At 43.4% G+C, this 25,795-nt stretch overlaps 1 protein-coding gene across 13 annotated transcripts in view; it reads right to left on the bottom strand.

The window, feature by feature from the left end:
• Window positions 1-8,148: 8,148 nt before the first annotated feature.
• AFF3 (ALF transcription elongation factor 3) overlaps window positions 8,149-25,795 on the bottom strand; it is a 598,632-nt gene continuing 580,985 nt past the window's right edge. For 10 of the 13 annotated variants that reach the window (XM_047781424.1, XM_047781427.1, XM_047781428.1 and 7 more), the window contains 4 exons: window positions 24,279-24,372; window positions 20,867-20,916; window positions 20,497-20,720; window positions 13,454-17,243 (listed from right to left, as the gene is read on the bottom strand). In XM_047781424.1, the coding sequence (XP_047637380.1) occupies window positions 17,122-17,243; window positions 20,497-20,720; window positions 20,867-20,916; window positions 24,279-24,372 (490 nt within the window). In that variant the 3' untranslated portion in view covers window positions 13,454-17,121. Of the gene's footprint in view, window positions 8,179-13,453; window positions 17,244-20,496; window positions 20,721-20,866; window positions 20,917-22,717; window positions 23,133-24,278; window positions 24,373-25,795 lie in introns of those variants that run through there. The other 3 variants (XR_007135070.1, XM_047781436.1, XM_047781437.1) reach the window with 3 other exon arrangements.

Genomic DNA, 25,795 nt, shown 5'->3' with positions numbered 1-25,795 from the left:
GACAGGGTCCTCCTGAAGGGGGGTGAGGGGAGGTTAAAGGGCAGTCTCCCGGGAGCGGGGAAGAGGGGGCCTGAGAAGGAGATAACCACCAGGTCTTCATTCCAGTTTAATCGGATGTTAAAATAGAACTAATTTTCTTTTTTTTCTCTCTCTTTTAAATTTTTTTCCTTTTTAACACCACACCTGTGGCATATGGAAGTTTCCAGTCTGGGGGTTCAATTGGAGCTTCAGCTGAGCCTGTGCCACAGCCACAGTGACGCGTGATCCTTAACGTGCTGAGCAAAACCAGGGATTGAACCCACATCCACACAGATACTAGGCGGGTCCGTAACCCACAGAGCCACAATGGGAACTCCCTCCATTCCTCAGATTTAATGAGCGGGCCTGGCCTGTGTGCCTGTGGTTTGAGGAGCACAGTGATTTCACGAGGGAGGGTTGAGGTGTGGGCATCACAGCTGCCCCAGGCATCAGAGAAGGGTCCCTGTTGGGGAGGGAATGGCTGTCTGCCACACTTGGGTCAAGGACGTGTCCTCCTTGTGGATGAGGTGGGTCACCTGCACAAGAGATTTGGTCCGGGCCTGTCTGAGGGCCTAGCCTCCAACGTTGCCTATCCTGGAGGGACAAGGAGGCCTCAGCAGGGAGCGCCTGGGGGTCCCAGCAGAAGCCCACACGTGGGGAAGGCCATGTATCAGTCTCCCAGGGCTGCTGTGACAGCATTCCACAGTCAGTGGCTTGAATCACAGGAATTAATTTTCTCACAGTACTGGAGGCTAGAAGTCCAAGGTCACAGTGTCAGCAGGCTGGCTGGTGAGACAGCCCCACCATGGAAGTGAGGGAGCGGAAGGAAGACAGCAGTTTCCTTCCAAAGGCCCCTCAAGGACACCAAGTCAGCATCAGCCCCAGGCAAGGAAACTAGCACAGGTACATCAGGGCCAGTGAAAGAGACACCTCCTCCCCTGCTTCAGGCTGGAGGAGCTGGAATCACAAAGGCACAACAACCGAGGCAGTGGAGAGGCTGACCTTGTCCCTTTGCCACCTGCCCACTTTCCACTGGAAGGTGGGCACGGAAAATGCTTCAGCTTCGAGTGGATCCTGAGCAATGCACAGGCCAGGCCCCCTGATGACTAAAATGAGGCAATGCTCGTGATTAGAAGACCAGAGGACTTGTTCTTATCTGAGGATGCCTGGCAAAGTTGTGGGGTCAACCCTAGATTTCATTCAAGGGTCTCAGAAGAACTGACCCCCCTGGAGGGTGTTTGGTGTGGGCAGTGGCGGGTGGGGCTGGAAGCAGGAAATATAAACTATCCTTTTCCTTTTGCTTTTTGCTTTTTAGAGCCATGCCCATGGCAGGGGAACTTCCCAGGCTAGGGGTCCAATTGGCGCTACAGCTGCTAGCCTATGCCATAGCTACAGCATCATGGGATCCAAGCTGAGTCTGCGACCTACACCACAGCTTGCAGCAATGCTGGATCCTTAACCCACTGAGAGAGGCCAGAGATTGCACCTGTATCCTCATGGATACTTAGTTGGATTCATTTCCACTGTGCCACAAGGGGAACTACAACATACCCTTTTTTTTTTTGGCTGAGCCCGAGGCATGTGGAAGTTCCTAGGCCAGGGATCGAACCTGTGCCATGGCAGTAACCAGAGCCACAAAAGTGACAATGTCAGATCCTAACATGCTGAGCCACCAGGGAAGCTGTGAAGTAGTTTTCTGAGTGTCCCTTCTGGATTAATTCATCCTGTCTGCTCTTTGTTCCCATGTATCAGCAACGAAGCAAAATCCACATCTTTGATGATCATAGGACAATCTGTTAAACTCCAGGAAGATCAGGAAAAGCGGCCAGAAAGAAATAAAACCTGCATGAGGCAAAAGTCCCGAAGAGGTGTAGGGGTCAAGCCTGCCTGTCAAGCCCTGGGAAATCTGGTGATCTCAGGTGGATGGACCCAGGGGGTGTCTTCGAGTGGATCAGAGTGGCCAGGGTACCAAGTCCACACCAGGGTATCTGAGCAGGTAGCACTGGGGCAGAAAGAAGCCACTAGCTCTGGAGACACAGAATTACTAGAGCAACTTTATACTTCTATCATACCCTCAGGAACACGTATTACATATGTCACATGCCCCAGCCCAATTCCAGCCCCATAACCCTGGTGGGGGCCATGTCTGGGAGACAGAGACTGAAAATGGGCAGGGACTTGGCTGGCTCCAAGCCCATTCTGCATTTTCCATGCTGGTCTTTTCAGCCATGCTACTCAGGCACACCTTTCCTGTTTTTTTAACCAGGCTACACGTCACCTGCTTGAAACAAGTGCCTTTCAAAGAAATTGAATACATAATTGCAGGTTAATTAAAAAAACCACTCGTAGCTCAAAACAACTTGTGAAAGAATAGGGTTGGAGGACTCACTTTCTAGTTTTATTTTACTGCTTTGTTTTGTATTTTTGCTTATTATGGCCACACCTGTGGCACATGGAAGTTCCCAGGCTAGGGGTCGAATTGGGGCTGCAGCTGCTGGCCTACACCACAGCAACATGGGATCTGAACCGTGTCTGTGACCTACACCACAGCTCATGGCAATGGTGGATCATTAACCCACCGAGTGAGGCCAGGGATCAACCCCACATTCTTATGGATACCCGTTGGGTTCGTAACCTACTGAACCACAAAGGGAACTCCCACACTTTTCAATTTTAAAAATGGCTGCAAAGCTGCAGTTATTAAGACAGTGTGGTGCTGCTATAGGACAGACACAGAGATCACTGGATTAGAACTGAGGGTCCAGAAATAAACCCTTGTGTGCATGGTCAATGGATTTTGGACAAGGGTGACAAGTCTATTCAATGGGGGTGAGAATAATCTTTTCAACAAATGTGCTTAGACAATTAGATATCCATCTGAAAAGAATGAAGTCAGATTCCCCCTCTCAAGTTATATGCAAAAGGCATCTTAAAATGGACCCTACCTCTACATTTTAGAGCTAAAACTTGAAAACTATTTGAAGAAAATATATGAGTAAATCCTTATGATCTTGGGTTGGGCAAAGCCTTCTTATATACGGCACAAAAGCATGAGTGATATATTTCAAAAAGGCAAACAGGGCCTCATCAAAATTAAAAACTTTTGCAAAAACAGACTCACAGCCACAGAGGACAGACTTGTGGTCGTCAAGGTGGTGAGGGAGGCACGGACTGGGAGTTTAGGGTTAGCAGATGCAAAGTGTTACATACAGAATGGGTGAACAACAAGGTCCCTACTGTATGGTACAGGGAACCATATCCTGAGATAAACTGCAATGGAAAAGAATATTAAAAGAGAATGCATATATATGTATAACTGGACCACTTTGCTGTACAGCAGAAATTAACACTACACTATACAACAACTATATTTCAATAAAAAATTAAAAACTCTTGTACCAAAAAGGACATTATGGAGAAAAGTAAAAAAAAAAAAAAAAACACAGAATAGGAGAAAATATTTGCAAATCTTATATGTGATAAGGGACTAGTATTCAGAACACACAAAGGAGCCTTAGAACTCAATAGGCAAAGACAAATTGCTTTTTAAAAATGGGTAAATGATTTAACAGATGTTTTTTCCATGGAAGATTTAAAAATGCCCAATAAGCACCTAGAAGAGTACACAATATCATTAGTCAGAGAACTGCAAATCAAAACCATTATTCAATACCACTCACACTCAGTAGAAAGGCTATCATGAGAAAAGATGGTTGATAACAACTGCAAATGAGGATGTGGAGAAACTGGAACTCTCCTACATTGATGGTGGGAACGGTCTGAAAATTCCTCAAAAAGCCAAACAAAGAGTGAACCTATGACTCAGAAATTCCACACCCAAGTACATACCCAAGAGACTTGGAAATGTTATCTTCACACAAAAACCTGTGTTATGGATGTTCATAGCAGCAGTGTTCTTAATAGCCAAAAACTGGCCACGGCCCATGTGTATCAACTGATGACTACAGAAACAAAATGAGGTCTCTCCATACAATGGAATAGTATTTAGGCATAAACAAATAAAAACTGGAGTTCCTGTTGTGGCTCAGTGGTTAATGAATCTGACTAGGAACCATGAGGTTGCAGGTTCGATCCCTGGCCTTGCTCAGTGGGTTGGGGATCCGGCGTTGCTGTGAGCTGTGGTGTAGGTTGCAGACGCGGCTCCAATCCCGTGTCACTGTGGCTGTGGTGTAGGCCGGCAGCTATAGCTCCGATTGGACCCCTAGCCTGGGAACCTCCATATGCTGTGGGAGTGGCCCAAGAAAATGGCAAAAATACAAAACAAACAAACAAAATAAAAACTACAATGAGGTACCACCTCACACCTGTCAGAATGGCCATCATTAACAAGTCAACAAATAACAAATGCTGGAGAGGGTGTGGAGAAAAGGGAACCCTCCTACACTGTTGGTGGGAATGTAAATTGGTACAATCACTATGGAAAACAGTATGGAGGTTCCTCAGAAAACTAAATATAGAACTACCATATGACCCAGCAATCCCACTCTTGGGCACATATCCAGATAAAACTTTCCTTGAAAAAGATACATGCACCCATATATTCATTGCAGCACTATTCAAACTAGACAAGACATGGAAACAACCTATATGTCTATCAAGAGATGAACAGATTAAGAAGATGTGGTATATATACACAATGGAACACTACTCTGCCATAAAAAGAACAAAATAATGCCATTTGAAGCAACATGGATGCAGCTAGAGACTCTCATACTAAGTGAAATACGTCAGATAAAGGCAAACACCATGTTATCACTTATATCTGGAATCTAATATATGGCACAAATGAAGCTTTCCACAGAAAAGAAAATCATAGACTTGGAGAACAGACTTGTAGTTGCCAAGGAGGAGGGGGAAGGAGAGGGATGGACTGGGAATCGGGGTTAACAGATGCAAACTATTGCCTTTGGAGTGGATAAGCAATGAGATCCTGTTGTATAGCAGAGGGAACTGTATCTAGTCACTTATGATGGAACATGATGGAGGAGGATGCGAGAAAAAGAATGTAAATATATGTGTGACTGGGTCACTTTGCTGTACAGTAGAAATTGACAGAACACTGTAAACCAGCTATGATGGAAAAAAATCATGAATAAAAAATGTAAAAAAATTATTCAGGCATAAAAAAGAATGGAGTGTTGATGCATGCTACAACACGGAAGAATCTTGAAAACGTTATGCTAAATAAAAGAAGCCAAACCTAAAGGCCATGTAAGAATCTATCTGTAAGAAATGTCCAAAATAGCCTTAGAGACAGAAAATAGATTAGTGGTGGCCCAGGGCTGAGGGAAGGGTGACTGGGGAATAACTACTAGTAAGAATGGATTCTGTTTGGGGTGATGAAAACGTTCTGAACTTAGGTAACGTAATGGTTGACCATCCTTGTGAATATACACAAAGGCAATGAAGTATAGACACTAAAAGGGTGAATATGCTGGTCTATGAATTACATCTCATTTCTTTTCTTTTTCAGATTCTTTTCCCTTACAGACCATCACAGAATACTGCATAGAGTACTCCGTGCTAAACAGCAGGTCTCCATTGACCAATCATTCCATATACCTCAGTGTACATATGCCAATCCCAACCTCCCAATCCATCCCTCTCCCCACCACCTGTCCCCTTGGGCAATAGTAAGTTTCTTTTCAAAGTCTGTGAGTTTATTTCTATTCTGCAAATAAGTTCACTTGTATCCTTTTAAGATATTCCACATATAGGTGATATTGTAAGATATTTGTCTTTCTCTGTCTAACTTCACTTGGTATGATAATTTCTACTTGCATTCATGTTGTTGCAAATGGCTGTGTTTCATTCTTTTTTACAGCTGAGTAATATTCCACTGTATATAATAACATCTCAATTTTTAAAAATTAATGAGTCATACTAAAGATCCATCAATAGAGGATGTTAAATAAACTCTGGTAGACCATACTCTGGAAATATTGTACAGAGGATCCAAACAAGGAAGTAGATCTTTAGGTACCAATTTTTTTTTTTTCTTTTTAGGGCTGCACCTGTGCATGTGGAAGTTAACCAGGTTAGGGGCTGAATTGGAATAACAGCTGCCAGCCTATGCCACAGCCATGCCAGATCCAGGCTGCATCTGTGACCTACACTGCAGCTTATGGCAACACTGGATCCTTAACCCACAGAGGGAGGCCAGGGATTGAACCTGCATCCTCACAGATACTAGTCAGGTTCATAACCCACTGAGCCACAATGGGAACTCCCCATGTAGTGATCTTGAAGACTGTCCAAGACTTACTGTTAAGTGGCAAGAGTGAGTTTCAGAACACAGAACATTGTGTGCAGCAGGACCCTATTCAGGTAAATGTGCGCATACACACAAACACACAAATAACACAGATACAGACAAGTACAGCCAGCTGACTAGAGCAGCCCTGTGGGTGGAACTGGGTGGGAATCAATAGGGGTATTTGTCTACTTGTATTGCAGACGTTAATAAAGATCGTAGTCTTGTATTACTCATTTGATTGAAAATAAATTTCAAAAAAGAAAAGGAGAAAAGGAATGTAGGCTTAAGTATGTTTTAGCATTGAATATTTTCAATGTTTGTCTGCTGTTTGTATTCGAACTATGTCACAGTGTGATAGCTTCCACTAATGCATTGCTTTACAATAAACAAAGCTCTGACATGAAAACAAACAATAAACAAAAATCAAAAACTCTCTTAGCAAGGTTATTCCAGGCTCTTTCACGGGTCCCATTATTTCTTTTTCGCTCTGAAGTGTCACTTAACCTTTCTTGCCAAGAGCATTCTTAATTGGTGCCCCTTTCTTTAAAATGCTGGCATCCATTCTCCTAGTTCAGGTGGATTCATGCTTTTGCAGAGGAAAAGAAAGTTCATAACTAGAGTTGATTATATTTAAAACACAATACTGAAACACAAGAGAAAGGACATTTCTTTTTAATGGCTATACACTAGGCAAATGTAAGTTCCCAGGCCAGGGACTGAATTCAAGCTGCAGCTGCGACCTATATGGCAGCTATGGCAATATTGGATCCTTTAACCCACTGTGCCATAGCAGGAACTCTAAGAAAGATCATTTTACTCAGAAGTTGTTCTAGGAAGAGACAGGAGGATGTTTTTGAGACAGAGTGGTATTGATTTCAAGGTTTATTAAGACATTAAAAAGGTAATTTCACTGATGCATGAGTATTTACCTTCAAATATAAAAGTGCTTATTCTTATAAATCCTTAAGGCTCATTCTGTTACAGTACAGTAAGGGGCTTGCACATTGGAAAAACTGTGACTTAGAGACACAGTAAGTTTCCTCTGACTTAGAGACACAGTAAGTTTCCTCTGACTTAGAGACACAGTAAAATCTCCAAACAGTCAAAGAAATGGTCAATGATTCCATCATCCTTGTACATAAAAATTTAAACTTAGACAAAAGAAAAGATCCCACAGACAAATCCTTAAAACTAGTGGTATCTCTCTATGCCTTCCTAATATCTTCCCCAAATAATTCACTACTGAATTATTCACAATTTGAATCCGGACTTTTATTTGCAATATGATACATACAGCTGTGTGGGAGCAACTTTTTTTTTAGTAACATGAGAGGGAAAGAGGGGAGGGAGATTTCACACTCATACTTCCTTAAGTAGATCTGAGCAACCTGAGGCTTCCAGGCACGCAGGTGTTCTAGAAGCAGCCTGGGAGGTGAGACCTCTCTGTGGGAGGAAAAGCTCTGGGCTGCTTTGCGAGAATCCACTGGAATTTCCTGGGAAAAAGTGTTCACGAATTTTGAGAAGAGCTGGAGGAAGTGTTCCTTACTTACTCAAGACACTGTTCTTTATTAATTCCTTAGGTGAAGATTTTTATCAATTTTTTTTTTCTTTTTCTTTTTTCTTTTCTTTTCTTTTTTTTTTTAGGGCCATACCCGCAGCATATGGAGGTTCCCAGGCTAGGAGTTGAATCAGAGATGCAGCCGCCGGCCTACACCACAGCCACAGCAACACAGGATCCAAGCTGCATCTGTGACCTACACCATAGCTCACGGCAACACCGGATCCTTAACCCACTGAGCAAGGCTAGGGATCGAAGCCTTGTCCTCATGGATGTTAGTCAGGTTCGTTATCTGCTGAGCCACAAGGGGAACTCCCATCACATTCTTAAAGACAGAGAAGAGCACATGTTTTCATCAGGGGTAGGGCTTAGAATGGTGATGCTTAATAGGTTGTTATATGACCATTAGGATTAAAATAGTGACTATTAACAAAGATCCTGGACTTTCTAACCACATCCAAATGCCCTAACAAGAAGCCCCAAGTGAACTTCAGCTCTTTTAAGAGTGAATAACTAGACAAAAACAAAAAGGGTATCAAACCTTAATAAATACAGCATTTACAGTCAAGGCTACAATATATACATTTTACGGCATAAATTACTGTAGAGAATTGTCCAACTTCATGTCCTCTTCAGTTTTTGAAACAACCCTAAGACCAATTCCTGTAAGAGAAGATGAAGGCCATTTAATTTGGTTTTATGGATGTTTAAATTGGATCACTGGAAATGTCTTACGGCGGATGAGCAGGTCTCTGAGTTGCTGGCAGCTTTTCCAAGAGTGAGGTGCAGAATTGGAGGTGGTGTTTGATGTAACACAGAGGCCTTTGCTATTGGAGGAATGAATGAGAGCTGCCAGCTCCAAGAAGAAACATCCACGATGACATCGCCAAAGGAAAACACTGGAATTTAAACTCCTGCTCCAACTGAGGCAAACTAAGTGGGAGGGACCTTACCTTCCTTCGATCCTAAACTGCTAGGCCACCAGTGGACTCTGGGAAGGACTTGAAACTCGATGCCACAGACCCTGAGCAGGCAGCAGCTATGCTGTAATGGGCCTGTCTGGTCCTTAAGATCCTGCCTGAGAATCAGTGAATGAAATTCAAGTGTCCAGTTAGTGTATCTCGCCTCCTAGATACACTCTAGATATTTTTTTTACCTAAATGCCCAGAGTTCACCCTGATAAGGGTGTTGGTATCGACTGGGGCTTAAATCAGGCTGGATCTTTCAGAACCTTCAGCTGTTGCTCTTTTGTCTCAGAGAAAGGCCAGCAAAGGCGTGTCCAGAGTGTATGAAAAGAAGAGACACTTTTGAAGGAGTATTTCATGATTATTTTGGTTAAGCTCAGAGCACTGGGATTTAGTGCTTTAGGTACCCAAGGAAGCCTCTGTGAGTAAATAATACAAATATTTGGTAAAAGCCCCAAACTTCAACCCAACACTTGGGGCCTTGAAACACTCAGACACTCAGGTCAGCAGTCAGATTTGCCATCTTTGCCCTGATGTTCGGGACTAGAAGTTACAGCTTCTGTTGAACATCACAAAATCACTAAGTTCTTTTTTTTTTTTTGTCTTTTGTCTTTTTTTTTGTTGTTGTTGCTATTTCTTGGGCTGCTCCCTCGGCATATGGAGGTTCCCAGGCTAGGGGTCCAATCGGAGCTGTAGCCACCGGCCTACACCAGAGCCACATCAACTCGGGATCCCAGCCGTGTCTGCAACCTACACCACAGCTCACGACAACGCCGGATCGTTAACCCACTGAGCAAGGGCAGGGACCGAACCCGCAACCTCATGGTTCCTAGTCGGATTCGTTAACCACTGCGCCACGACGGGAACTCCACAAAATCACTAAGTTCTTATGTTGACTTTCTCTCTCCCGGTACCCTAAGGGTTAGCCTGCACTTCAACTATCATTGTTGAAGGCATTATTTAACCCACTAGAAAAAAAAAAATCCATCATTTCCTCAGGAGAGGTTTCCTCTTTCCTGAAGCTCATGATATAACGCAAGTCCCTTAGGAGAGATCTCCTTTCTCAGGGACAAATCTCCCAGAGCAGCTGTCCTCTGTCCCTTGGCCCCAAATCAACAATTACCATCAGGGGCACAAGATTCATATGAAGAGAACTTGGCCTCCTGGCGCTTAAAGGAAAAGCAGGAGGGCACAGGAAATGGGGCTGTGCACCTGGCTCCAGTGGGATGTCTAGAGCCTGGTGTTTAAGAGGGAGGCTGTATTCCCATGGAGAATGAAAACACTGGAAGCTTGGACCCAGTGTTCCCTCTCCTTCTTCCCAGCTGCATACCCCCTGCTTTCCTTCTTTTCTTTTTTCTATTTTTTGTCTTTTTGGCTTTTTCTGGGGCTGCTCCCGTGGCATATGGAGGTTCCCAGTCTAGGGGTCTAATCGGAGCTGTAGCCGCCGGTCTAAGCCAGAGCCACAGCAACGTGGGATCCAAGCCGCGTCTGCGACCTACACCACAGCTCATGGCAATGCTGGATCCCTAACCCACTGAGCCAAGGGCAGGGGCCAAACCTGCAACCTCATGGTTCCTGGTTGGATTCGCTAACCACTGCACCACAACGGGAACTCCACCCCCTGCTTTCTTAAGGCCAGGACTGGACGAGGAAGAGGAGGGTGGGGCTGGACCACCAACTGCAGCCCTGCTGCTCCTGGAGAGAACAGACCACCCCCCACCCCTGCCACCTCATTGGTCTATCAGAGCCCTACCTGCAGGTGGGATGAACTCAAAGTGGTAATGACAAAGGCTGAGGGGTTCCATGGAGGGACCTCTGGTTACCCCGCTGTCATCCTCTTGGTCCCGCAGAACCTAAACAGAGCTGGGACAAAGTGTCACCTCCCACATCACACACCTTTGCCTCTTGGTGCCTGCCAAGAGAGCCTGGGTTTCCATTGCCTCTGTTCTGACAGCGATGCTTAACTCCGGCTGTGTGTGACCACCGGGATGTCCAAAGGCTTGCCCCAGGCTGTGATCCTCACTCTCCCTCAGGGGGGCAGTCACTGCTCTGGGTTACATTTCACATGGAGAAGAGCTTTATTTAACAACCAGTGGCGTGGAGTTCCCGTTGTGACTCAGTGGGTTAAGAACCTGACCTGAGGACTCGCGTTCGATCCCTGGCTTTGCTCAGTGGGTTAAGGATCTGGCACCGATACAAACTGTGGTGTAAGTTGCAGATGTGGCTTGGATCCCATGTTACTGTGGCTGTGGTGTAGGCCGGCAGCTGCAGATTCAACCCCTAGCCTGGGAACCTCCATATGCTGCAGGTGTGTTCTTAAAAAAAAAAAAAAGAAGAAGAACCAGGGGCAGCAGGCAAAGAAGGAGAGTGTCTGGACAGCCAGCTTATTTCTCAGACTTCCCATCCCCAACACCGCTGAGTTGTAACATTGAATCTTGGTTTCCTTAAAGTCCCCATTGCCTCTGATAATTATTCCTCTAGATAACTGAGATACTGAATCTGACTTAAAGCACTTAGAAGGAAAAAAACCCTAAAGGAACAAAAAAGGTCAAGCCAGCTCACAAAGAAGGTCATTTTGGGTTGTGTTGACAGCCCTGGGAACTTTAGGGGGTTCATAATCGGTTTACAAATTACTCAAAGGAGAGTGTTAATATCACTATTTTACTACCTAAATAGGCCCCCCAAAGTCATTGGTAATGCTGGATAAATGTCTATCACTGAAGATTAGCATGTTACGTATTTGGGATTTTTGAGACCTCAACTATGTGGCTATCCTTCTGGCTTCATGATCACTCATGTCCATGAAGGGAATAGAGGAGACTCAAAGACTGTTCTTTGAAAAGCCGTATATATCCGGTTGCCAGGCGTAGATGCTGTTTAGTCAAGTTAACTAACACACACTCATCACTGGTAATTATTCTCTTTGCTCATTTGGGCATCTAGAAACCAAGAGATTATAACTACTGGGGAAAAAAATCCATTCTGTTTTACAAAGAACTGAACAAGGATTGGAAAACAATATGGAAACTAGAAAACTGTGATTATTTTTTTATAACCAAATAGCACTGTTTGAAAGTCCTAAACACTGGTGCTATTTTACATCATATTGGGTTATAAATATTTTCTGATGAGCTTGCCCTAGGTTAGAAATAAGTGGAGAAACAAGTCTTTGATTCAACTTTTCAGGTCTCGTCACTCCTTCCTTATGCTTAAAGATAAATGGTGATCCTTGTGTTGGCTTGCAATTAGTCCCATGAATTCATCCCTCAGATCAATGTGTTTAAAATTGGCTCTAAGAGGTGGATTTTAAGAGTAACACAGAGAGATGTTATCCTCTGATCCCCTTCACTGTGAATCAGAGCTGGGAATCTAAATCCTTTGTGGCCGACCCCAAATTTACCTCCCACTGCCTCAGAGCACCAGTTAATAATAAAAACCCAAACTGTGGTCAAATGTGATTAGTTTGAGAACAGAGGTTTTTTTTTTTTTTTTTTTTTTTAAATCATTTTCCTCAGGCCAAATGCAAACACACTGACCCCTCTGATGATATACAGAGAAGAATTCAGTTGGGACAAAGATAACACAAATCTCAAAAACCTGAATATTTCTTGCGCTATTTGTCAGGAAGCAGTAATATCGAAAGACTGTGCTCTTCCAGGGATGGGAAAATTAGGAAGTAAACTCTGGCTCCAAATTGTCGGAAATGCAGTTTTATGTTGTTGGGTTTCTCTTTTTCCTATCATTTAAAAAAATGTCCTTCAAGACTCCAGTTGATGCACGTTTCATCGAAAATGTGTTACTTCTTAAAACTATGATTTGGACGGGAACAGACTTCAGCAAAACTGCATCAGAGAAAGACAGTTCTGGAAAGACCACTGGGCGTTTCTTAGCCCAAACTATCTCTGGAAGAGTATCAGGCTCAGTGGTCTCTGGAACAAGCAAAGTCGAGGACCCCATCCTGGCCATCTCTGGGATGAGGTGGTCTCCATGGTGACTGGAGCTAGTATCTAAGGATATAGGCTGGGTAAGGTGAAACAATTGTTTTGTTTTTGCTGCTGTTTCTGCTTCTTTGTTTAGTTTAGCTTGGGGAAGAAGGGAATGAAAAAAAGAGGGAGAGAAGACTGAAAAATGAGCTTCATAAAAACACCCTCCCACACGGGGCAAGCCACCGGTTGACTATTTCTATCTTCATTAGTTCAAAATTCTCTCATTTCTCTCGACCAGCTATTGCCAACATTATTCCACCATGTTGGTTAGAGTTGGGAAAACCCGGTAGATACAAGTCAGGGAATTAACTTGTGTCACTAAGGAATGTTAAGTGAAAACAGTGTCCCAGGGTCACTCTGACTGGACAGGCACCAATGCGGTCATCTAAATAAACCTCTCAAGCTTCCTGAATATTCAGCACTTTCTGGGACATGGGGGGGTGTGTTCTCACACATGTGTGCACATGTGTAAATGTGGTAGGACGTGAGAAAGACAAGTAGTAAACTACACCTACAATAAAGAAAAACATACTCCCCCCCCCATGAAAAATATGAGACTTAGTAATGATAATCTGTGGAAGAGCGACATTTAAAAATTTTATGAAACAACAAGCTTCATTCTAAAGAGACTATGAACGGGGGACCAGAATGCATATTTGAATATATTTTGATTCTGAAGTTTCCTTGTAAAAATATTCACAGAAATGGGTGGACAATTTTTTTTTTTTTTACGTACAACTCAATGTCTCTCATTTACAACATAAATCATTTAATGTAACATTGGCAACCTTAGAAAGGCAGACATATTTAATCCAAGTCAGTTTATAAATTCCAATTTCACATGGATTAAAAACTGCAGATAAATTAAGTCACAATAATATCCTGTACATGCATTAAGGCTGGTGACTGCTAAAGTTTCTTGGGTATCTACAAACAGGAAACCACACACAGATTTACTGGGTCTGAAGAGTGTCTACATCATTAAAAAAAATCTTGCTTTTGTTCTTTTTCTTTTTGGTGATACAGATTTCAACAGTAACTCTGGAAAACCGTGAAAAATGTTATTTAAAAATATATATGTATATACGACTGCACAGTTTCAAAGATGTGGTTTGTAAATAAGGTTGGCTGCACTGATTCATTTCATAACAATGACTGCACTTCCAAGGTGATTTGAACACGCAGTGGACTTACACTTAAGATTAGGCACTAGTCATATCCTTCAGGCGTACTACAGGTTTATGTTAGCTGTATTGTACATATATATTTTTAAATGAATGCTTTTATACAAACTGCGTATATTATGTATGGGATGTCAGGAATGTACACATCACTGTTATATAATACACACGTCATTGTTGTAGATATGAGGGTACATTTTAGTGCAGGAAGCCTCATTGCATTGATTCCATGTGTTCAATCACGCGCACAATCTGTCAACTCTTTCAGGTTTTTCTTTTTTTTCTTTTCCCCAGTACATTCCTCTTTAGAGAAAGGGTCCGAGGTTCCACTGGCAGTTTGAAAGTTTCCAGAACTACATTTTAACCAAACCTCTCTTCCGGAGCATAGCTCTGCACGTTAAGTCCCAGCTGTGTCGAAGAGTAACAAATGCCCACCTTTTGATCAGGGAACTATTTGGATTCCTCTCTGAATTCAGAGAGAACCAGAACAATTGTGATCAAGGTCCATTCAGATTATGGAGGAGAAGGCCTGCTGAACGCATATGAACTTCTGATGAAAGAATGGCTTCAAATAGGAAAAAAAAATGCCAATAGACCTTCTATATTTACATGGGAGGTTTCCAGAGGATATACAGGAAAGGATGAGCAGTGGTTGGCTCTGGGGGAGGGGGCTGAGTCTTCCGATTTTCCACGTCTCTGTATTGGGTGCATTTTTTCTATGAGCATGTGTTCCTTTTGCAATCAGAAAACGCAAGGGAGACCTTTCTACTGGGGACAAAACTCAATGCAAGAAACAAGCAATGATCAAAAGACGCCACAATGGCGAAATCATGGATGGCAAAGCAAAGCAAAACCACTGCCCCAACAGGCCCTACCCAGCGGGAATGAAACAGATGCTGAGAACGGTGTGCTGCGACCGCCCCTGAATGACCAGTTTCACGTTGCATTGGAAATGGCTGCTGCCTGAGTGCAGCTGGCACCACTGGCCAGAGACCACCTACGTGTTCAGATGGGTTTCACGGGGCAGCACATCATGTGGACACCACCACCAGGCCTGCTACACAAAGGTGGGCAAAGCCAGAGGGGCACCTCAGGGCTGCACGCTGGACCCTGGGGGCCGTCCCTTTACGTGAATATTTCATCCAAATTCCACAAGACTGAGTGGGACTGAGCCTCAATCCCCTCAAAAAAGAAAAAAAAATGTCTTAACTTTGACCCCAGTGGGATCGGGAACCCTGGCAACAATTAGTGAGAGGACCATCAGAAGCATCTCAGGTGGATAAACGTACAAAAAGAAAGACTGTTTGTATTTCCAGATGCTTGAAGGCCAAGGCCAAATGGAAATTTCACAGAGCCTTCACCTGGTCGTTGAGATTCACTTCCAATCACCGAAGCTGTTCAATCATTTGTATGGTTTTGAATCAGTGCTTGGAGCGAATTATAGCCATCTGATTTCTCCCGACAGATCAGGCTGACAAATATATTAACGTGGCAACCACACCCATGAGCCCATCAGTACCTGTTAGATGTGTTTTGTGTTACCTTCGTCTTGCAAAATGGATTATTCCACACATCATATCGCCTGTCTTTCTCAGGCCGATTTGGGGGCAATTTTGTCAAGTGAGAGGCCTCAAGGTTATTATTTTTGTTTTTAAAGTGTGGCAAGGATTATCCTCTTTTCCAGGAGTTTTTTTTTTTTTTTTACCAATATTTTTATATCCAAATATATTGAACAAGAAGACTACATCTAGGGTATGACAAGAGACAACACAAGAAATAAATTCCAGACAAAAACTGTAAACAAGATGTCCAGAAAGGAAAATGTAAACTTAATTAAAAAAAAAGAAAAAAGAAAAAAAGACAAGAATCAAAGGCAAGACGTAAACATATCAGACGCACAGGGCGGAAGCATGATGTCTGGTCGTTGCGACCCCAGACACCACTGCGGTCATGGCAGGAATAACTTGCTCTGTAGAGTAAGGAGCTTGCTAATCAAAGCCTAAAACACATTCCCCCAGATCAAAATGCATGGGAGGCCACCAGGGGCACTTTCTATAAAGACCAAGAGGATGAGGCAGAATCAGGATGGCAAAGAGTTCTTGGCCTGATAAGCAACAGATACAGATGCCCAGTGAAGAGGCGTTCTAGGCAATACCCTAGAACAGTGGTAAGAAAGTGATCACGGAAAGAAAAGATATGAAAAATAGTGGCTGGCAAATGCCATGTGGCTCTACAGCCTCTGTCTGTCACAGTGGCAGGAAGAAGAAAAAGACGTGCTGGGCAGGCTCATGGCCTCTGAAGAAGGTGGCAGTTCCTCACTGAGCGCCCTAAACACAGTCGTTGCTGCTTTAATGTTGGTTCGTTTTCAAAGACACCAAGACTTTTTACCACATCTCAGTGTCAAGGTCACTATTCTGGGAGGCAGGGCAGGGAGGGCCTGTGGGAGTCCATTCATTTGCTTCTAACATGTTTAGCTGACAGTAAAGTTGGATGGGGGGGGCAGGTGCTAGATAAAAGGTATTTGGTAACATGCACTCTAGTAAACGGCCAGCACAAAAATAACTGACTGATTTTCATTATTCAATTATCCATTAATACACACAATCAAAAAATAATAATTGGGGAAGAGGATATTAATACTGAAAGTAATCAAGAATATAAGAACTAGGTTCATCTTAACTGGCAGTCAAGCTTTTGGTGTGCTGTATTGCACCTGGTTAACTAACCCATGAGATTTTGGTTGAACGTTCTAAGAAGTCATGGTTTAGCTTTGAACTAGAAAGAGTGTGTGTGTGTGTGTGTGTGCGCGCGTGTGCGCGTGTATGTATGTGTGTGTAAACACATTTTCTTTCATCAGAAATGTCTGATCACTTTGTCTAGCCTGGGATTCTGAAAACTAGACAGAGAAAGAGGTGTTCTCAAGAGCTGGGTGTCTTATACACACACACAGGCAGCTGCTTCGACACCCACACAGACAAACACACGTGCCCTGGGAAGAAAGACCATTGTGCGATGCTGAGAAAATATTCACCGCGGTTGGAGAAATGCTGTAGCTGGGAACTTCAGTAGCACAGTGTCCAGCAACGCTGAGCCGTCCATGAAGACAAGAGCACAGTCTGGCTCGGAGGCGAGGTCCCTATGCCAGGTGGGCGCTGTTCCGCAGCCAGTGCAGGCCCTGCTGGGAGTACTGGACCAGGTGCTCCATGCTACTGTGTAAGGTGACTGGCCCCATGAGCAGGTCCAGGTCGTTGAAGAATTCTAGGGGACAGAGAGGGGTGTTAGAGTGACACACACTGGGCTCTATCTAGACAAATGAAGCCTTCCCTGTCCCATGATGTGACACGAGCACCCCACCGCACAAAATTGAGCCCCCAAAGTGGTGGGCTCATCCTGTATCCAAATAATCACTCCACTGGTGATTTCTGATTCAAATGAATGACTTGGGCAATACTGAATTGAATGAATCTTATGTGTTTACATGTAACTTTCCAATGTGCTTTAAGTACATTGATTTTAACAGATCTAACTCTTCATGCTTCATATACACATTATGTATATAATATATATGTATTTTGTCGAAATAATTCCTTTTTTTTTTTTTGCTTTTTAGGGCCGCACCTGTGGCATATGGAAGTTCCCAGGCTAGGGGGTCCCATTGGAGTTGTAGCTGCCGGCCTACACCACAGCCACAGCAACGTGGGATCTGAGCGGCGTCTCCAACCTACACCACAGCTCACGGCAACACTGAATCCCTAACCCACTGAGCGAGGCCAGGGATCGAACCTGCAACCTCATGGTTCCTAGTCGGATCTGTTAACCACTGAGCCACGATGGGAACTCTAATTCTGAATTAATAAAGAAAACATGACATGGCAAAAAAAAAAAAAAAAGACATTTATTTAGCCAAATAGCAAAAAAAATTTACTTCCTCAGACTGCAACCTCCTTGTGCAGCAATGCTTCCCCCCTGAACCTGGCCTGCAGCTATGTCATCCCTTCAACTGTACTCAATTGTGCACATGCTGAGCCCCTGGAGGGGGTCTGAGGGAGGAGGCTCCAGGCTGGAGGGCAAATCAGAGACGGGTTCTGAAACATGTCTACTGAGATGGTTTCTGGACATCTTCTGCCTGTGTGTCCTTTCGCTGAACATTTATTATTGCACTACCCTTGGCGCAGGAAGGCGGAGGTGGGGAGTGCATCGAGATGAAGAATGCGGGGGCGCCACCATGGCAGAGGTCACAGCTGAGTGGCCGACAGGGTCAAATCAGTTCATGTGCTCCATGCTGTCCTAAATCGGCTCATGTGGCTGGTCCTAACAACACTCCCTGAAAGGATGAATCTGGGAGGAGTTTTACAAAGGTGCTCCTACACATGCCGCGTGGGGTCCTGCAGGGAAGGTGTAGAGAACCCAAGTTCCAGGTGGCCGGGGGGATGGGGAGGGTGGAGGAGCAGGTTGGGAAAACTCGCTGACTGTGCCCTGGACCTGTGGCTCTTCTAGGGGACATCGAGGGGCAGCTGGCAGGACCGTCTAGAGCCTAGCCTGCTCAGGTTCTCCCAAACTGACCACGTGACCTTGTGTACAGTTGTCCCTTCTCTATTATGCACCTGTGACACCCACACCACTGCACTTCAACCACTCAACTACTATCTGCTTGTGAAAACCCTGTTCCATGCTAGCTCCTCCAGCGAGCCAGTCCTGCTGGCCCCAGCCCGTTGCCTTGACCTCCCTGGCTCTCCCACTGCATTTTCAGAGTGTGACACCTCCGAGCTACTATTATGTCCTATCTGGCTGCATTATTGGTTTTATGTACTCGGGATCCACCTGCCTGTCTGTGCCCTAAATTCCTCATCTCACCATGGACATCCTGGTCTTAGTCTCATAGGCATATATTACCCTGGGAACAAAATTTGCATTTAATGACTTGAAAGTGAGCTCATATTTGCACTCTCATCTATTCCTGGAAAAAGAGTGGTAAACTGGTATAGTCTTATAGGAGAAAGTTAACAATATAGGTCCATATCTATCTTAAAGAATCTATACCTCTTGACCCTCTCATTCTACAAGTTCCTCCCATGAAAATAATCAGAGATATCAACAATAATTTACATTAGGATATTTATCATAACATTATTTGTAATAGTGGAAAAAACCTGGAAGTAACATAAAAGTCAAACAGCAGGGGAGTGGCTCGAGAAAAGTCATGATGCTTTTGATTACATATGCTATTATGACAGTATTAGAGAACCATCATAAAGATGTTTCTGAACTAGTTAGTGACATGAGGAAATGCCTGTTATAATGCTAAATAAAAAAAAAAAGATGGATGGAAAACTGTATACATACCATGATCTCATTTTGGTAAAAATTATAAATATTTGGAGAAGACTAGAAGAAATTTCAATAGAACTGGCAACTTACAGTTACCAAAGGGGACAGAGGGTGGGGGAGGGGCGGACTGGGGGTTTGGGACTGGCGTATGCACACTGAGGTACATGGAATGGCTGGCCAACGGGGACCTGCTGTGTGGCACAGAGAACTCTACCCAATATTCTGCAACCATCTATGTGGGAAAATAATTTGAAAGACAATGGATGTATGTACAGTATAACTGAATCACTTCGTTACACAGCAGAAATTATCATAACCTTGTAGATCAACTATAGTAGAACTTTTTTAAAAGGAAATTTCAATAAAATGGCAATAGGAAATACTTTTCGGTGTTAAGATCACTGATGATTAAAGTCTTTTTTCAGAGTTCCCACTGTGGGGCAAGGGGATTGACTGTGTCTCTGAAGCCCCAAGGATGTAGGTTCGATCCCTGGCCCTGCACAGTAGGTTAAGTATCTGGTGTTGCCACAGCTGCAGAGTAGGTCACAACTGTGGCTCAGATCTGATCCCTGGCCTGGGAACTCCACATGCTGCAGGGTGGCTACAAAAGAAAAAAATTTTTTTTTCTCTATAGTTTTTTTTGGTGTGTGTACTTTACAAATTTAGCCACAGTAAACATGCATTCTTTTTATAATCAGTAAAAACAAACATTTTTTAAAAAGAAATACAGCTTACCTATAAAACACTTTTTTTCCTTGTTGTAAGCAGCTATCACTTAATCAGCTAGTAATATTTATACTCATCAGTTCATTCATTCATTCCGAGGTCTTAGGAATACAAAGTTGAATAAAATGGAATCCCACCTTGAAGGGGCTCACCTGCTAAAGGGATGTGTGTCTGCTCTATTTATTCATATAATCTGCATCTGTATCATTTGTACCTATACCATCTCTACCTCCATCTCTATCTCTGATCTTTCCTGTAGTGAAGACAAAGGGAAGTAAAGGCACAGGAGGCCCTGAGTGATGGGAAGCAGTCAGGAAAAGTTTCACACGGAAGGTAATGGCTTCTATGATTGCTTTGTTGGGTAAGTGATGAAGACTTGGCAGTTGATGCCCAAGGATCAGGCTGTCTCCCCTGGCTGTGGGTGAGCCACACACATGCTTCCCTTAGGCAAACACACCTCTGTTTTCCTTGGCCAGGTTGTCTGCCATCTCCCAGTAGTCATAGCTGTGAAGGATGCTGTTGGTGATGCTGACGTGATTGGCTGCCATCTGGTGGATGCGCTGCGGGATGCTGACGATGGTTGAAGGCGACAGGGCGTTGGCATTGGAGAGGCTCCCCTGAGATCCCACGGAGCTGGTGGGGGAGGGGTTGGGAGACATGGGGGATGGGGTTCCAGTGCTCCTGGAAGGGGAGAGCATAGGTAGGAAAACAAGGGCGGAGAGGTTTGTACCCAGGGAGGTGGGGCCTCCCCTCAAGGCAGATGAGCATGTTACCCAGCCTCATGGCACATCTCATGCCTCATCTTTACTTTGGAAAAACAAACTTACTTTCCACTGGCCCCCCATGGAGATGGGGCTTGGGCAGCTTTAGATGAATTCTGCAGGAAAAAAAAAAGGGACAGTGAGTGCCACCTGCTTGAGTTTAAACAGTTGACAGTAACATGTTCTCAGGTGACTGTTGAGAGAAGCAACAGCAGGCATGGTAGATAAAATGCAGACTCACAGAAATGGGATCTGGGAAGTTCTAGTTGCCAGGCTTCCTTTCTGGAAGAGAGTGGGGGCCAGCTGCATGGCCTGCTGGGTTTTACACGGAGCTAAAGCGAAGAGCTCACCACGCAGCCTGGGTTTTCATGCACCAAATTAAGTCATAATCCTGAGGGGCTGCTGATCCTAAATCAGCCTAATTTAAAAAGTCTTCAACTAGCTTACTTTTTCTGAAAAGGAAAAAAGAGCAGGAACACTCCCTATCCCATACACAATGAGAACATCTTAAATTTAAGTGTAGGGCATATCTGCACAAACTGTTGACATACAATGAAGTCCTGAAAACACAAGGCATCAATTGTTATGTTTTAATTTACAAAGCTTTCAAATATTAGAGGAAGTTGCTCTTGAATATTTCTAAAAGCACAGATTAAAATGTATTTCCTTAACAGATAGTGAATTAAAAAACTCAGATTTATTTAAATAATCCAATTGAGGATATGTTGCGTGAGCTAGCTGTTTGCATCACGCATCTAAAAGACATTTTGCCTTTGGCAAGGAAAGTTGCTAAATGCACAGATAGATTTCTTCCATGAGAGCCTGCTAATGCTTTCTTGGACATAAGTCTATGAGACTGTTAAGGAAAAAATGGCCTTTATAATGTTGATGTGAGTTTTCCCTCCCAGAGACAAGAAAATAGCCTCAGCCTGGATCCCTAGACACAGAGTGTTTCTTTTGGTTAAGAAAAACTTTGTGAAGTGGTGACTGATTTTTAGTTTTTAGTGGAGGTGTTATCAAAATGGTAAGGAATGGCCTCACATGCAGTAATTTTATAAAACTGCCTTCAGGCCTCTTCCACTCTCACTAAAGCCCTGTGACTGTACAAGACATGGGTGGGGACAAAGCCTTTTTTTTTTTTTTTTCCCCAGAGCCAGCTGAAGTGAGAAAACTCATTTTTTATGGACAAATTAGCATCGTTTCCTGAAGGTTTCATCATCGCTAAACTTTTTTTTAATTTAAAAATTAAAAATTTTAAAAATTGAAATGCAGTTGATTTACAATGTGTCAATTTTTGCTGCACAGCAATTGTTATACATAGACACATTTTTTTTTGGCCGCTGTGCCTGCAGCATGTGGAAGTTCTCGGGCCAGGGATCAAACCTGCACCACAGCAGTGACCGGAGTGGTGGCAGGGATAATGCTGGATCCTTAACCCACTGCACCACAAGGGAACTCCATACATTCCTGTTTATATTCTTTTCCATTATGGTTTATTCCAGGACACTGAAAACAGCCACATATGCCATTGAGGAGGATCTTGTCACAAACTCTAAATTTTAATAGCCTTTGGTCAAGGCAACTACCAATAACCTCTGGAGGGGAAGCTCTGATTTGTAACTTGTGTTCTCCATTCATTCTGGACAAACTCATGTGCTACCTACATATGTAAGAACTTCTTGGATCCTTTAAGAGACCTGCTGTAACCTCTGTGGCGTACAGAGTTCAGAGTCCTTCTTTATTCAAATGTTTTGCTTGACTGTAATAACTCCTTTGAGAATTAGCTCTTAGACTCTAATTTTTTTTTGCTTTTTTTTTTTTTTTTTTTTTTGCACCTGCAGCATATGGAAGTTCCCGGGCTAGGAGTCTAATCAGAGCTGCATCTGTGACCTATGCCATAGCTTGTGGCAACACTGTATCTTTAATCCATTGAGCGGGGCCAGGGATCGAACTCATGTCCTCATGGATACTAGTTGGGTTTGTTATCGCTAAACTACAATAGGAACCCCTAGATTCTAAATTTTTGAAAACGACTTACCTTGACTTTAGGCCCTCAGAGTAAAGGGCAAGGCTTAGTGTCAGTACTTGTCATTATGACCCATGATGGTCAGTGGACTGAGACAGCTACCTCCTCAGCTTAGCACCTGGTTACTGCATGCATGGCCAGGAAGGAGATGGCCTTGGATGGACACAGCCCATGGAACCCCCAACATAGCCAGGTCATCAGAGATCATCTCCAAGTAGTGAAGGTTGGAGATTAAAGATCTAACTTGATTGATGGTTGTGTCTCTGACGAAGTTGGTGAAGGTAGAGATGGTGTAACTTTTTGTTTCTACAGACAAATGGACATGAAGAGGCCCAGAAATCTCCAGTGAATTATTTCCTCACATCCACTTAACAATAGTGCATCAGCTTTTCATTCTCCAAGGGAAAATGATTTCATTTCCTAAGATAGATAAAAGCACGGTTTCCAGTTCTCTCCTTCTATTTGTATATTGCTATTGTCCTAGTGACTCTGGGTTCTAATGGGCCATTTCTGATCATTTAAAATAACACCTTTAGGGAGCTCCTGTTGTGTCTCAAGTAGAAACAAACCCGACTAGTATCCAAGAGGATGCTGGTTTGATCCCTGGCCTTGATCAGTGGGTTAAGGATATGGTGTTGCCATGAGCTGGGGTGTAGGTCTCAGATGCAGCTTGGATCCTGCATTGCTGTGGCTGTGGTGGATGCTGGCAGTTGTAGCTCTGATTCTACCCCTAGCCTGGGAACTTCCATATGCCAGAGGTGTGGCCCTAAAAAGCAAAAACAAAACAAAACAAAACAAAACAAGAAATAAAAAACAAAAATCCAAAGCAAAATACATTTATTAAAAATTAAATTAGCTACTGGAGATAGCTAAGAGGAAGTTCTAAATAGTGACGTCTTAAAGGAGGATGTTTTAAGTGAACATGAGAAATTTATGTTAGCTATAAAGATGGACTTCCAGGAGTTCCTGCTCTGGTGCAGCGGAAACAAAATCTGACTAGTATCCATGACAGTGTGGATTTGATCCCTGACTTTGCTCAGTGGGTTAAGGATCTGGTGTTGCCCTGAGCTGTGGTGTAGATCACAGATGCAGCTTGGATCTGGTGTTGCTGTGACTGTGGTGCGGGCCAGTAGCTGTGGCTCTGCTTTGACCTCTAGCCTGGGAACTTCCATATGCCATTAGTGTGGTCCAAAAAAAAAAAAAAAAAGACCTCCTAGGACACAGACCTTCTTTTTCTAGAGGTTATAAAAAATACTCAGATATAGGGATATAAATTAGGTGGGCTCTCAAGTCGATTTTCTGAGTCCTGAACACACAGGTGGGTCATAAGTGGAGTTAGTGTGGGTATCAGAGGGTTCCTGTATTGTCCCCAAAGCAATGGATTCTACCTGGAAAAGGTCCTTGACAGGAAGATAACTGAGAAGTAGAGGCTGCCTGCTAGTCGGACAGTACCTTGAAATAGTCGATAAGTGCTTTTGAATACTTTACAGCATGATCTCTTTTGAGTCGAAACATCCGCCAGTACAGGAGAGCCAGGCATCGGTAACTGCAGTAGAAAAAAACAGGCCCCCAAATATGAGTGTACCCTGTGCAAACAAGACCTTAAAAATCTTGTTCCAACTCACTGAATGTGTCTATATACACACACACATATGTCTATGCCAACATATATGTAAGTATCCGACCTTCCTCTTGTTCAATATAATCCAAAATTTCAAGGAGTTACTCCATAAATACATCATCTATTAGCTTTACATTTACAGCTTCTTTGTTGGGGCTGTGGGGCTGGGCATTTTCTTCTTTCACCACTAGGGGACACCCTCTCTCCATGAGACGGGTGAGGAAGCTCTAGCACGTAGCTCTCACTGCTGACTGGGTGAGTTTCAGGGCAGAACCATCTTATTTTGATTTGCCTCTGACATCCTGGACTTCTAGCAGCAGCAGCTCTCCTGAAGGAATAGCCTGCCCTTCCCTTTTAAACTATGTTACTGGACTTTAATTAGTTCAAAGAAAGTAACAGACATGAATATGTTTTATAAACAATAAAAAAACTAGGCTGAGACTAGGTATTCCTTTATTTTACAGTTTCCATATTTGTTATTTACACACTAGCATTCTACTGTATATGATTTTAATTGACTTTTGGTAATTTATTAATCCTAATATGAAATTTAAAGTTTGAAAAGAGGACAGAAAGTGCTTCCTGAGCCCTATACATGTTTCCTTGGTGCTTTTCACTCAATTATTTGCTAACTCAGATCTGGGGTTGACATGCTAGAATTACCAACATACCAAATGCAATTTAAGAGTCTCTTAAAAAACTTTTTTTGATACGATTTTTAAAAAGTGCTGCCCTTCCATTTGCAGTTACTACAAAATATTGGCTGTATCCCCCGTATTTTCTAACATGTTCTTGAGCAATAGTCTCCTCTCCGCACACCCAACTCCAGATGATGTGATGAAGCAAAACCACCTGAGAGCCTCTCTTATATGTGTATTATTATTATTATTACTGAGATTTGATTCTCCAACTTGCAGATCAGGTTCTAGAGGGGAGTCTGAACCAGTGGAGAGACTCCCTGTCATAGGAGGAGCCAAGAATGAGGTGTCCTATGATATGAGAGCGGGGGGGGGGGGGGGTCAGGTGTCCTGGGGAGAGGTAATGGGGAAACTTATTACTGTAATCACATAATCATTATTGTTGTCATCATTATAGAAAAAAAACCTATGACATATTGATTAACCCTTCAGTTGACTATGTTAAGAACTTTCCCGCATCATCTGGATTCTAGTTCCACATGTAAAGAGACATCTGAATTACTACTATTGCATCAAAAACGCTAAACACAGGAGATTACATGTGGCACAAATTCATATTCCAATGACTAAAACACAGCTTCATCTGATTTGAACACACACACACACACACAGAAAACGTCCTTGTGTCGCAGGCCCTGTGATTTCCAATA

This window comes from Phacochoerus africanus, chromosome 5 (assembly GCF_016906955.1).
Source record: "Phacochoerus africanus isolate WHEZ1 chromosome 5, ROS_Pafr_v1, whole genome shotgun sequence".
Lineage (NCBI taxonomy): Eukaryota > Metazoa > Chordata > Mammalia > Artiodactyla > Suidae > Phacochoerus > Phacochoerus africanus.
This window is presented reverse-complemented; position numbering and strand designations above follow the sequence as displayed.